The 15,375-nt window shown below is 38.3% G+C and overlaps 1 protein-coding gene across 1 annotated transcript in view; it reads right to left on the bottom strand.

Moving 5' to 3' along the window:
* The window catches only part of TTC39C (tetratricopeptide repeat domain 39C), a 35,119-nt gene extending 19,777 nt beyond the window's left edge, over positions 1 to 15,342 (bottom strand). The window contains exons 1-4 of the mRNA XM_061448641.1: positions 14,923 to 15,342; positions 4,231 to 4,279; positions 2,557 to 2,685; positions 1,466 to 1,580 (exon numbers count right to left, since the gene is read on the bottom strand). Coding sequence (XP_061304625.1) covers positions 1,466 to 1,580; positions 2,557 to 2,685; positions 4,231 to 4,279; positions 14,923 to 15,068 — 439 coding nt within the window. The 5' untranslated portion in view covers positions 15,069 to 15,342. The remainder of the gene's footprint in view (positions 1 to 1,465; positions 1,581 to 2,556; positions 2,686 to 4,230; positions 4,280 to 14,922) is intronic.
* Positions 15,343 to 15,375: the final 33 nt, after the last annotated feature.

The raw sequence follows: 15,375 nt of genomic DNA on the forward strand, positions 1-15,375 counted from the left end.
CCACACTCATTTCACTAATATTGCTATTTTGATATAGAAACATGACAAAAAATGATGTTTTATACATAATCAGAAAGATACTATAGTAAAAAAACTGAAATAATGGATTGAACAATTCAGTAATAGCAGTAACCAGCAGTTGCTGAGGTGGTGTTTAACTACAGATTTCAGGCATACTTTTTACTGAGTAGAGTAACTCAAATATATCACAGGTCCTGCAGTACTCTGCTACCTATTTCAGTTCTCTGAGCAGCACAGGAGAAAGGGAACAGACACCACCCTCAGTTACAGCATCCAACCAGTTATGCAGCTGCAGAACACATACTGAAATAAGAAAACAACTTCAAGGGAGAGGCCCCCCCCCCCCCCCCCCAAAAAAAAACAAAAACAAAACCAAACCCCAACCAAAAGAACCAAACAAACCACCAACAAAAAAAACCAAAACAAAACACCAAAACCAAACCAAAACCCAAACACAAATAAAAACCCAGAACTGTATCAGAACAGTAAGAAAACCTTCCTGCAGCACTACACACAGCAGATGGATAAACACACTGAATTTCTGCTGGCTAGAACCAACCACTTTCTTGACAGCTTGGAGGAAACCAAGTCTGCACATCACAGAAAGTATTATGCCTTTAACTGAAGATCTTAGTGTTATTTTAAATAATTGGAATGTTATTTCCCTAATTCCTTTCAGCAGGGTTTTCACTGTCAATCTGGTCTGACTGATATAATTTATTTGTTAAGAACCTGGGAATGTGCTCACTTTGTATATGACACTGACCTCATTTTCTATAAACTAATGAATGAAGGCATGTTTTAAGATTGTGCAAGAAATCCAGGAATGCAAGAGAACATTAGAAACAGATTTGCAGCAGAGACAAGGAGGTTTGTATTCAACATGACAGGATTAGCCCCTTGGGCACACAAGGACACACTCTGGTGACCAGAGAGTAAGAACCAATTCAGCAGTTCCATGCTCCCCACACTCCATTTAAGATTGCTTTCACTGGCAGTTTGTCACCTCCCTGACTTGTTGCAAACAGAGTGCATATGGAACATTAGGATTTTCCCAGTGGCCTGGACTTACAGCCTCTTTTATCTTATAGGCCACACGAAGCATGCAAATGCTACCCATCTTCGTAGCAACTCCTCAAATGCTTCTATGGGAACATGCAAGGGACTCCAGCCTATCCAAGGAGAATAGGTTGTACATGATTACTGGTGTGAAAAGAAACAGAAATCTGTGATCTGTAGTAATACAACTCACTTTACGATACTACTACTTACACTTAGGTAGGTAGTACATCTGCAAGTGTACCAATCTTGGAATGTTTCAGATAGAACTATGCTCTTACAAAAAAATCACCTTTACTGACAGTCATATTGCCACTTTATGATCAAAATTTATTAAAAAGACATCATATAAAAATAAGTATCTAAACTTAAAGCCCCAGCACACCTGATAACTCTTGTTTTACAAATGAGAGGACAGCCAAGTAGACTTGACAGTCTGCTACAATTATTTGTCTTTGTAGGCGATCTATCATGGATAGAGTGGATTTTCGTCCATCAACCTGTTTGGAATATACAAACACAGAGCACAGAAAAATGTTAACAAAGATAATACAGAATACTAATCAATCTAAAAAATCAACAAAATCCAAAATTAACTTCAAGTGGTACTACTGCTACTAATTTAACTCAGCATTTTCAAGTGCAAAAGTTTCTTTGACAGGTCATCAAGCAAGATCCTACTTAACAAACAGGGAAATCTTACATATATACTACCAAATATTTTTCTTAAGATTCTACAAATACTCGGAACAGATCTAAATTTCATGTCATTATTATTAGCGACATCAGACATGCAACTAAAAGATGTCAGCAAGAGCACAGAAAGGGGTATATGATAAGTGACAGAGAAAATGCAGTGCCTCTAAAGAGCAGAGAATTAAGTATGCTGCATTCAGTACTTTTTACTAAGTAAACTAAATATTGAAGAGAAATGGCTGCTGCATCTGCTGTAGATCTGCTATGTCACAGTAGGCAGGCCACTCCCTGGATGTTTCTGTACGACTGCTTCAACTAGTCCTCAATCTGCATGCTTTATTCTTATTTAGAACGAAAAGTCTAAAGAAAAGGAAAGAAAAAGAAAATTCCCTAGGAATATGCCTGGCACACAGCACTATGCAGCCTCAACATCACAACTTTTGACTGTTACTAGAGCATGTATGAATTAAAGTTAGCCTCAATTAGATGGGCTACAAGCTTCCTGAAATAATTCCAGCAGGACACCAATTTGATGTGTTAAAAAAAATTACTAACATCAACACAACCTGCTGCTTTAGAAGACACATTACTGACTCTAAGTATTTTATGATAATTAGGAAATCCAAACCGAATATTTTACTGAGTTTCTGAATTTAAATTGATCTCAACTACTCTTCACATATCAAAAATCATCAATTTAAAATACAAAGAGAACAGAAAGGAAATTCCAGAAACTTTTACCCAATACACAGTTCCACGTCTTACAAATAATATTCTTACATTTTTTTTAATTTTATTCTTGATTGTTTCTATAACTCCGGCTTCTTCGCTTTCACAAAGTTTCTCTGTCGCCTTTAAGTCATCACAGGCCAGCTGCATTTTTTCTTCTTCAAATGTCATCATGGCATTCTACCAAAACACGAACACATTTGAATGATAAAAGTCATAAATATTTTCACTTCTATAAAAGCTATAGGATAGTAAAAGTTTGTATGAAAACTTGACATTAAAACTTACTAGTAAGAAAAAAGTATTAATGCACACAGATCAGTACACATACTTCTACACAGAAAAAACAAACTAGACATTTGAGAGTACTTCACCAAAATTTCAAGACAAGTCAGAACATGTTAAGTCCTAACCCCTTCTCTTAAAGCTTCATATGCAGTCAAACTGAATGTGCTGTCATATTACATTTATCAGAAGAAAAATTCATATAAATTATTTTTTAATTATGGTGTTCTGAGGCATGATTTGCATCTGTGCAGGTACTGCTTCTATACAATTCAGCCATGTAACAGGCCTTCAAAGCCAGTAACAAGTAACAGCTATTTCAAAATAACAACCACAGTTCCTATACATGTATGAAGGAAAAACCCACATCCTACTCCAGCTACTGCTGAACCAATTTCAAAAGGATTTCAGGACAACTAACTTCTTTTCCTGATGCCTTATTAAACAAAATCTCTGAATGAAACCAGCACAAGTGCTGCTGCTATGTTTAGAACAGTAGCTAAGCAAGGTATTTCCAAGATCCACTGATGCTGCACTGTGACGTTACACTGGTTCAGCACATCAATTCAGATAAGCAAGCCTGAGATTCTCCCTCTTTCCTTTCTCTCTCCATGGACTTAGAAGCATATGCTTATGCCCCAGGTTTCCTAACCAATAAATTTTTTCCATATTGCATAGTCTACACACATTAGAGAAAATTCAAATTACTTTCATTTACAACTTCCCTATTTGTGGCATATAATAATAAATGCTGTTCTTAAAAAAAGGTAATATTACCATAGATGATTTCTGGCGTTATCTAAAATTAAGCACCAAAGTCGTAGTAAGGACAGTCTAAAAACAAAGCTGTAAACATTTTCTACCACCTGCTCATTTTTTACATAACATATTCTCATTTTTAATACATTAAAAAAGAAAAGCATTTAACACACTCATTATGACTCTTTCTTCATGGCTTGGAAGAAACCAAGTCTGCACATCCAAAAGCATTAACAGGCCCATTATGACTTTTTAGTCAGTCAATATTCTCAGTTCTACTCTATTCTATGAAGCAATGCGAATGGACTGAACTAACAACTTTCACTAGGCAATATGGATGGAGAAATTTTCAATAGCAAAAGCTATGAAGAAAATGGCATTTATGAGTATTATTTTAATAAAAACTCTAGTGCTCACTTGAGAGGGCTTTATTATGGCATTTTTAATGGAACACAAATATATTTCATATATTTGAGAAGCTGAATCACAGAACCTCTATATTTAAAACACATGAATAAACAAGTTTTATAATAATGATTTGTTTTGTAGCTACATTTAATCTAAAAATTTGAAAACAGCCTCATAAAAATAAACAAAGTATCAACCATTATGAACACATGCATACACATAAACATTAACCAAAAAAGAAGAGACTTATACTGTCTGCTCTCAGCTACTCACCAAAAAACTGACAAAACTGGCTCCAAAACTCATTAATGGGCTATGGTTTCTGTAAAGAAAAAAAAACGTAGTTACTATATTTGCACGTTTCCTATCAAAAAGAAAGATACAGCATTTCTTGATTTTAACTTATAGATCTGTAAATAAATCTTGGGGGTTTGTATCAAGTTACAAACAAATATACCCTGCAAGATAAAATGGAAAGCCAAAAGCATCATCATTTTTATTAAACTGAATTTGTGTTAAAAAAAATTAAAAATCAAGCATTAAGATGTGGATATTAAAAGAAACCACCACCATCAAAATACATGCAGTGCAGGTAAAAAAGGAGCTGCAGAAAATTTAAAATCTGCAAATTCTACTCTCCTTTTGTGACCCATCACTACAATTTTGACCTAGCAGACATACATTATCTGGTTCCATTAAGTGATTCCCACTTCTCCCTGTTCCAATGAATTTAAGTTAATCTACGCAGAATAAAAAAATAAATAAATAAATAAATAAAATGGCATACACCACCTAACATAAAGATGTTGGAAATGCAAAGTTCTCACAAGGTTTATGAGTTTATAGCTGTACTGCTTCAAGTCCAGAATACGTATCTTGCGTATCCACCAAAACTAAGTGGAATAGTTTTTAAGATGCTTCACCTATTCTGTCTGTGGGAGTATTCCAAAATGGTGCAATCAACTGCTAGATCAAAAAACGCAGGCAAGCAAAATCTTGGTAATATATGGGATAGGTTGTAAACTACAGGACTACCGTAGTCACACAGACCACAAGGCTCCAGTAATGTCACACAGAAGGCACTTAAAACAATAATTTCAGGATCTCAGCAGTACTACTGACCCATATTGTTCAGCAGTGGGCTGCCAGGTTATACAAAACGCTGACATCCAAGATTTAAGAACAGGTAACATTTATGCTACAGGGACATATATTGCTATAGTACAGGTTTTAACACTGCTTCCAACTTAATTCTGCCTTTCAAAACAGGACAGGCACTTGAAAAAAGTGGAGAAAGTTGCATATAATTTATTACAACACAGATTTACAGTAATAAACCCACATTACAATACAAGAGTTTGTTAAAAAAAAAATAAAAAAAACAAATTACTACAAAGTAATTACAATTATTATAACTCAATAATAAAGTCAATAATTCACCCCTCCACCTTTTCTCACTTTTTGATTTAGCATAAATACCTAAAAGCAAGTACATGAACCAAAGAAAAAGAAAGATAAATAGCGAACGCAAGCAATGCAAGTCAGAACAGAAAACCTTTCCTTTTTCATATGTACACCCAGAATTGAGCAATGTGTATAGATATAAGATCAACATAACTTGCCACATTTTTTCATGATTTTTTCAAAAGAAAAACAAGTTCGGTATTTTCCCGTGTTGGCAGGCTATCAAAGAATGACTACTACCAAATGCTTCAGCTATTAAGTACCTGGACTGTTCTCTACCAACATCTGTGTTATACAGAGCAGGAGAAATCAGCTATTCAAGTTAGATTTCTGCAACTGGCATTTTGAGCATGAGCTCTCGCTGCAGAAGGCACATGGCTATCTTTTCATAGTTTTCAACTCATGAGGCATATGGGACCCATTCAACAGCCAGTCTTATCACCAAACTCCACAGCACATAACCATACCTACAAGGTCATACCTACTGCACTATCAGCATCAATGAATCTAAAAATGCAGAACAGATCAGTACAAGCAATTTTATGCCCTGATGTAAAAACCTGCACTTACATAATACTTTCAAGGAAGCTCAAAATTAAACCAAATGTTTCATTAAATGTTTCAGTAGGCATCTCTAGATATGACTTAAGAAATAGTTATTTAGGTTTGCATTTCCCAGTAAGATCCTTAGAACACACATCTTGAATATTAAGTGTGCATCCACACTGACAATGTTACTTCACTACCACACATGGATTCAAAGAAACTAAGTTAATGAAGTAACTAAACTTTCAGCACCTGAACACCTACAGAAAAATTTACTTGTAAATTTTGTGTTACACTTAAGACTTTACACAACAGTACCAAGATTTTGACATACTTTTCTCCCCCTCTCTGAAACATGCATAAGCAAATCAAACAAGCTTAGTAACATATGCATTTGGCTCTCAGAAGTAGCATCCAGGCATCCCTTAGAACTTGGCAAGAAAGATGCGAGTTTTATTAACAAACTATAAATATTGTGGAATTACAGAATAAATAGTAAAAGTGCTGCATATGAAAACACCTTAAGTTCGAGACCACTTTTCATTTTCTATTAATTTCTAGAAAAAGATCCTCCTGTTGTTAAAACAGTTACTGAAGCTTAAAAAAAGAAAAATAATAATTAAAAAAATAATCAGCTTTAGAGGCAAACTAATTCCCTGTCTATGTAACCAGTATTTTCATATAGGGCAACTTGAATAATGGCCATGTTTGAGAGTGAAACTACTAAAATGGAATAAACGGGAATACAATTGAAAAATCAAACAGCATATACATACTGCTGTTTCAACAGCTCAACATACACGCTAATTCAAGCATACTATTCAGACATTTTTTAAAAGTAGATTTTCTTTTCAGGACTGCAAGAGCCTGTTTCTCACTGTGCCCAAAAAATTGGTAAATGTGCCATCTCTGGCAGTATTCAAGGCCAGGCTGGACAGAGCCTTGAGTGACATGATCTAGTGCAAAACATCCCTGGCCCATGGCAGGGGGTTTGAAAACTCTATATGATCTTAAGATCCTTTCCAAACCTAACCAACCCTAACCATTCTATAATTCTATGTGTGTGAAGGTATCAGCATTTAAATAAGCATTTTGAAAGGTTTTATATTTCTTTTGGGTAAATTTTAATATGATGTTAAGACAGGCAGCTAGTTACAGTTGAGAGCCCACCGCTCTTCCAAAATTACAAAAGATACTGAAGTACTTTACTGCGAGCAACGATTATTTGTCCAAGTGAAGCAAAATTTCTTCACCAAATAAATACTTATCTTTTCAACTGATCTTTCAAAACTGCTTCACTTGCTTGCATTCTAACACTCAGGCTCACTTTGCTAACAGCTCATCCCCTACAATCAAAGATGACAAAAAAATGGGGAGCTACATTATTCTGATGTTATCATCAGCTGCAATACATGAGGTAAAACATTGCACATTACTTCTTTTTAATTTTCAGCCACTCTGTCTATAAAAAGCATTGTCATTACAACACGTATGGGCTGTAGCACATAAGGACCCTGAAGCAAGAAAACATGATGCATAATATTACACTTTGTCTGGGAGATGCTTTTGCTGAGACCATGGAGTCTGGCAAACAAAACACAAGAACTTTACCACAGGAGCTCCTCAGAAAGTTTTTGTGCCATCACTAAAGAAAATAAGAGACACTTCCAACATATTCCTGCATAGTCACTGGGTAGAGACTATAGCTACAGCTTTATAGAAGTTCATTTTTTAAGGTAACTTCAGCATTTAAGATCTGCTTCAAACAACTACTGTGTTTGGTGCTCAATCTTCACCAATATTCTGTTGGCTGACAAATTCTTCAACAGTTTAGGGTTATCTTTTCCTCGAGAGCTAGGAAAAAACACTTTGCAATAGCACAGAGCTGTCCCAGTAAACAAGGCATGACTAATGATGACAGTAAGCTTCTGAGAAAAGCACAATTCCATGAAAACAACTCTCAGCTCAAACTCCTTCTAAGTGACCTTCAGCAGACATGATTTTACATCTTTTGACAGATTCCAAAAAGTTAAAATACAAAAAAAATGAGGCCACACTTGAGAAAATACCAACAGCAACCCAAAGGCCATACTGATGTTGACAGGAGTTACAGAACAGAATACAAATGAACACTGGGGCACTGCACTACTCAGGTTGTCCACACTACTTTGAAGCAGTAACGTCCACTAAAAAAAAAAATCTCAAGGCTTTTCATTAGCTCAAAGATGAAGAAAAACTGTCTCCAGACATATTTGTAAAATACTGTTTGCCCCTCATCTACAAAACAAGGACTCAGAAGATATTTTTATTATAAGAAACTGTGCTATTAACACCATTTCCAAAGATATCACAGTAAAAGGTTGTATGTATCAATAAATTCAGCATGTACAACTATGCTTAAGTCAGAAGTCATAGCTTAAAGAGCACTGAAGCAGACCTTTCTCTCAGGTATATGAACTGGTGTGTTACACTGGTCCTCCCAATAAACCCTAATTCACCTCATTTCATGGCATATCTCCAAGACCGTAATTCACTGTCAGAAGAAAGGTTTTTGCTATGCCCCATTTTCATACTCACAGAATCACAGAATCAACTAGGCTGGAAAAGACCACAATGGTAACATTCAGAAGTTTTAAGCCCTGGTATAGGGCTGAGATCATACAGCCCAATTTTACCATTACAAAAATCAGAACTGAAGCACACCAAAAGAAAAAAATAATCAGTTACTCCTCAGTATTTTCTCTTTTCTACAGCCATTTCCACTATAGTATTCCACGTACAAATATACCACTTCTAAAGCTACTACAGCCTACCTCAGGTTTAAATTTATGTAACGTAATTAACCTGCTAACATTTCCTCCTTGCTCTTCTAGGCACTGCTATATTAAACACAGTCCACTAAGAATTCCAATCATCATACTCATGGTAATACTAAATTTGAAACAAAACAAGTTATTTTCCTCCAAAGCATGAGAGTAAAGCATAATGAAAAAAGAGTTCATGTAAGTTCACAGATAAATACAGAAGCAGCTACTGAATATTTTAGAACAAGCAGAAATACATATAACCTATATACCAAGGTTAAGGAATTTACTGCAACAACATACAAATACTTTGGTCCTTATTCCATCACAGATTATTCTAGAATACAGTGTAAAAAAAATATTTGTGAGACTACAAACATAAGACAGTTGTTTACACAAATACACAACCAATACTGGTATATGAAATTAATAAGGCAATATATATATATCATGAAAGCATTACAGTATTAAGTAAGATACATTGAGAACTGCAAATGTCAGATCTAGAGTTAGTTTCTATTTCATAATCAGACCACATTTGTTTTAACTGTTAGATAAGCCCTTAGCATGCACTTCTATTTTCACTAGAAACACATAATCAAAAGAGAAATTCAGTAATATAAAGAGAATAACTCTGTGGTGCTATCCCATCCAGTTCTTACATGATTTGTCTTCTTTTTCTGTAAATTAACAAGGAATTACTTTGCTTTAACTTCAGGCTGTTAATTAGATGCACAAGAATATCAAAACACTGGGAATTATGAAAATGATTTTAAATTGTACCTTTACTTTAAAATGTAGTTACAAAGCCGACACACAACCTAGTTATATCAACTGACTTGTACTAATTGTCCAATTACACACTCTTTAATCCATAAGAATTATGTACTTCTCCAAAATATTTTTCCACTGTAGGTTCAACTGACCTGACCGAAATTACCTTCCAGGACAAACTACAGTAACTTAATTGACATCGTGTAACTTCTTAATATCTTCAAGCTCCTGAAGTGTATTAGAACAAAAACATACCCATCCCATCACGGTAACCTGAAATAACTTATTATGAGATCAAAGAATGGGTGACTAGGAAGTGTGAAGAGTCTTTACCATATCTGTATCATTCACAGAGTTAAAAATAAGATCTGCTTGATATCACACCCCTTCTACCATCTCCACCAAATCTGACTTCTGAGTTACAAACTCAGATTTTGGGTTAGCTTTCTGTCATCTTCCCTTGGACTTCTAGCCACCAGATTTTGCTCTAAATGGGGATCCAAATGGATCTCTCAATCTCCCTTTACCCTTTGTATCACTTCTTTTGGCAACAACACCCATGTCTGCCATTACAGCCACAAAACTAAGCTTCACATACAATACAATCATCTCTATGTACCCTATGTCTGGAAGATTTAACCTGTAGAACACTTAAAATTTTTCTAATTTATCCACATAACTGGAAAACTGGCACTGGTTTTATGTGCCTCACTATTACTATGATGGGCTCTGCATAGCCTTGAGCAATGAAATCTTACCTCACTTAGGGTACCTATTTATTACACATTAAGAATATTGCTGCTAAAAATCACTACCCTCATATATAACTCTCCTTTCTATGCATCCGTCTAGCAACTGCTCATCTGCCTATCACCGCAATAAAAAAAGCAGCACACAGGGATGCTACGAGGGCACACATGACTCAGTTCTCACACTGCTGATCAAGACGCCATCATCCTTCTCTCAACTGACTTACGTCAGTTCCCACCCTGCAGTCCTTATCTTTTCATAAGCTACCAAACATCTACTAAACTACTACATTTTGTTCTTACAGCTCCTTTGCTAAACTACATAAATAAGAATTTCAACAGCAGTTAGACTGCCTGCACACTGGCCATAATCTACCTCCTTATCAATGCTGGCCTAATGTCACCTTGTCTCAACTTGCGTTTGGGCCAAAAGTATTCTGGCCACAGACATAATTTTAAATTGCTAGTATTAGGTTCAATCACCCCCAGTGGAATTTCTAATGTTTGTATATCTGTTAATATGTATACCGTAACAGAGAATCATAGAATAGTTAGAGTTGGAAAGGACCTTAAGATCACCTAGTTCCAACTCCCCTGTCATAACTTTAAAAATGTCAGGTTTTTGAAGTAACCATACTAAGCTTTTTTTCCATTCCTTTCCCATTTCCTCCAATTTTCCATTCTTCTCTATGTCCTGCTTTACCTTAGCAGGTTGCACAGTGTTCTCCTACACTGACCTCATTCTTCAAATCTTCACACATTTTGTCTTAAAGTCTTATCTCCTCTACATCATCCTAATTTTCTTCTTTGAAGATGACCTTATTATATACATTATACTTCTCCACCTTGTACCATTTCTCTTTTCATTCAGATTCAAGCTGAAGACTTTGTCAAGCCTTCTCAGAAATAAAAGTCATTCATGCAAAGAATCAAATGTTTCCCTGGTAAGAGACAGAATATTGTTGGACTTCTTGTAAGATGATATCCCTGGTCTTATGCTTTATGTTGTGACTCAACATTCAGCTACAAAGCTCCTGTTTTATTAGACACTATTTTCTCTCCTCTTAGCTGGAGGAAGTTTTTAAATCATTTCTGAATTGCAAATGCTCTTAAAAATACATTCTTTTGACAGTTTCTTCCTTTCTTAAGTGTTTAGGAATCCACAAAGCTAGAAGGGAAAAAACAACACTCCAATTCCAGCTTTCTTGCTAGTGCCAGGGTTGCTCACCAAAATTATATCATCCCATAGGCTGACAGTGGGCTTCATCTCTAGTGGCGGTGTCCTCAGTTAACCTTCACATCTCTTACAGCTTTCACAGGTACCCAAAGTTTAAACTGATGAGAACTGGAATGGTGTCAGCACTGCTCAAACTGAATAGAAAGATCGATACTCGACAGTTCCAGATATGAATTAGCAGTGTGGGCACTCGAGACAGCTTCAAGCATTAAAGACAGTGGTGCTCTCACTGATTCATGAAACCATTACACTCACTGGTATTTGGTTCACATTCAGAACATTGCCACCACTAGCTGGTGGAGGATCCAGACTTCTTAAAAAAAATACACCTAAAATAAAGCATGTTGATGCTACTTGCAGATAATTTTTCAAACCTGTGATGGCACATCTTTGCTCACAGTATAATTTAAAACAAGTCACAGACTACACCTGACAAGTCATTAACTGCTTTACAGAGGTACATCATTGCAACCGCACAGAGTATCTGGCACATAAGACACATTCATCTGACTTCTTCAGGTTCTAAATAAATATACATGAGCTCTAAATACCAACAGATAAAACACTGATCTCCCATGACCAACACAGAAACAATGGCTCTTTAGCCAGTAACTTCAAAGTACCACCACTCTTAAAAGTACCACAACTCTTCATAGGCAACACTTTACTGGTGTTGTTATACACATGAAACACAGCTGCAATTCCTACTCCGGTTTTCTCAAGGAGTGCATTATTACCAGCTTCCAAATATAACTGATTTTGGGCTCATCAGCCAGCCTTCTAGAAGAGGCAAAAATGCAGAGTAAGAAAGCAAGCATTCCTTTGGAATGGCAGCCGTCCTTCGGCTCATCAAGGCTGTCTACTGGCCCACCGAGATAGCAGCATCAATATTAATTAATTTTTCACAAAATCCTTCAGGTGGCATATGAAGGAAAAAAAACAAATAAAAAGCAGAAGCAAAACAAGTAGTTTCTAAGGAACAGTTTTAACTAGTTTAAATAATGTGGGTAATGAAACTGAAGTTCTGATGAATATTTGAGTTTCCAGAGACTTGTAGGTTCTTGAACAGTTCCCATAAGAAAAAATAAATACCATTCCTCCCTCCCCTGCTAGGATTCATCTGACAGCTGTTTACGGTCTGAAACAGAGCTAAACTACCTGCTTAGGCAGAAGTCTAGAATTAACATTTTCTATACGAAAGGTCATTCAAAATACAGCACTCACTCACACATCTCCAAGTTCTAGTGCTGCAAATTCCTAACATCCACATTAAATTACGGAGAACTCCTAAAAGCTGCTCATTTGGCTTACCAGACCCACTTAGGATGGGTTCTGTTTCATATTGTCAAGCATGTATCAACAAAAATATACTAATTTAAGATTGTATGCAAACTTTACTCAAGTCCTTGCAGAAAAAACACATCCAAGGACATACAAGCATGGAACCAAAAACCATTAGGAAAAAGAAGTTGACCTCACTGCACATCTCCAAAAATTCTGATTTATAGGAAGTTGAGCATACTTGACGATATGCATCTTCTCTCATGTCTAAAGCAAAGTTTCAACATACAGCTAATCTGCCATTCAATAAAAGTCTATTAGTTCACAGAAAGAACAACCTGTTATGAATTTTAGGATGAGGTAGATGGGGCCAGAGATTTTCACAGACATTTAAAAACTAAGACAGCAATTATCAATTTACGAATCATAAAAACTACTTAATCTAATGAAGGAACTCCTATTTACTCCTGGTAGGTAGCATCAAATCAAGACTCAAAGGCACTTCCTGATAAAAACTGAAGAAAAGCCCACACCTGCGAAAAAAAATAAAAAAAAAAATAAAATACAAGCGTCTGCATTTAAAAAATCATCAGTAATAAATCTTCTAGATAACCAAGATCTTGCAGAAAGATCATTATTCACTCTTTCAAGGGAGGACTGCATTTTGAAAATAGGAATCTTAATAACTTTACTCCCTAGCACTATTATACAATGTAAGAAGCATCACGTATTTAGAATTCCTAAACTACTTCCATATTCACACTACTGAGAGAAAGCAAAGGCACAACACAACCAGAAACTGGAGAAGAGTAAACCTCATCAAGTGCTCCTTAACTAGCACCTTAAAAAAATACACAAAAGCAAACAACCAAAACCAACAGGCTCCTTAGATACCTAGAACAATTGAGGACCCTAACAGACTCAAGAAATAAGTAAGGGTGCAACTCCATACGAACATGAGCTGCACGTTATGCGTGTGAGGAATGCAGAATAGGGACCCAACTTGTCACCTGCAATGTTGCAGTGCGTATGCAACACAGCAATATATACTAAAAACAGAATGGCATGCTTAATATTAGATAGTGGCAGGTACACAGTGAAGTTATGTTTCTATTACTTTTAAGGGGGGATTTGTTAATTTGGCTCACTGCCCTCACTCTACATCCAGACATCCTTTCCGTAAGTAAGATTTAAGTACACAAGTACACCATCGCTATGATGTGCTATTTTAAGTCCAAGTCCTTTTTAATCACACAGACAACAACAGCATAGTGCATATTAATTATTCACAACGTATGCGCAATTACAGCAGCTCAAGCTTGGGTGGAACACGTTAGTCCTCAGACAAAACGCAAGGGCAGGTATGGGCAATCTCTTCTTTAAAACCGACTTAACCAGTTGCGTTAACACCATTCCTACAGGATAACTACTTAACGCACAAACCTTGACACGACGTACGTAGGGATCATGAACATAATCTTATAGCCTGAAGAGAATCACAGTAGCGTTTACGGATCAGATCACGCATGAGCGCCGGAGCGAAACTCCCTTCCCCCCCACCGCCCCCCCCCCCCCCCCGAGCCGTCTCCAGGCACACGTGTGTGTTTACTCACGGTCGCTAGCGAAACGCGGGCGCTGTCACTGAGGGACCCGTCGACCGACCCCTACCCGGCCCTTTCTTCCCCCGCCCTTCCACAGGGCGACACGGCAAACCCCGCAGCGCGGAGATGCAGCCTCTCACCCACCGTCACGACGGCGAATCACGCGTGCCCCTTCCCCACAGAGAACGCCGGCTGAGGCGGCAATCATGCATAACAACCCTCCCCGCTCCGAGGAGCCACTCAGGAGCAAGGCTACCCCCACCAAGACCCCTGACCAGGGTAAAGGGAGGTGGGGGGAGTACCTGCGCGCCTCATGGCCCCGCCGAGGAGCGGAGGCCGTCTGAGGGTAGAGAGCAGGGCTGGTGCGGTCGCGCAGGTGGGTGGCTGGGACAGGTGCGCCGAGGCCGGGCCACCTGCGGCGGCGGGAGCGCCCGAGGCCGTGCTGGTGGACTGCTCCCGGGGAAGAGAGGAAGGGAGCGATCGGTCGGCGGAGGGGCGGTCGGGGTTACCTGTATTTCTTGAAGAGCTGGTCTGACTCGCGGAAGCCGTTGTTCAGCAGCATGTTGATGCCGGCCAGCGCCAGCTCCGCGTCCTCGATGGGTAGCGGCGCTTCCCCATCCTCCCGCCGCGGCGGCGGCTGCTCCGAGCCGGCCATAACGATGAGGATGCAGCGGGACCCAGCCGACTCTCTACCTACCTACTACCTACCAACCTATCTATCTATCTATCTGCCCGTCTGCCTCTTCCCGGTGCCGCCTCACCGTGCCTGAAGGGAGGAACTGGGGGCGCCCAACACCCGCCGCCGCCGGGCCGCCCTCCCCTCACCCGACCGTGCTGCAGCGACCTGCCAGCCGCCTCGCGCCCGCAAGCCCTCCAAAAGCAGCAGCGCCCGCCTCGCTTCCCAGCGCGCAGGCGCCGAGGAGCCGCGCAAGCGCAGGAGGGCGGCGCGGAACGCTGCGAGA

The sequence above is a fragment of the Pezoporus flaviventris genome, unplaced genomic scaffold, assembly GCF_033815535.1.
Source record: "Pezoporus flaviventris isolate CSIRO_AGI_PZ_B2104156 unplaced genomic scaffold, CSIRO_AGI_Pfla_v1 ptg000007l, whole genome shotgun sequence".
NCBI lineage: Eukaryota > Metazoa > Chordata > Aves > Psittaciformes > Psittacidae > Pezoporus > Pezoporus flaviventris.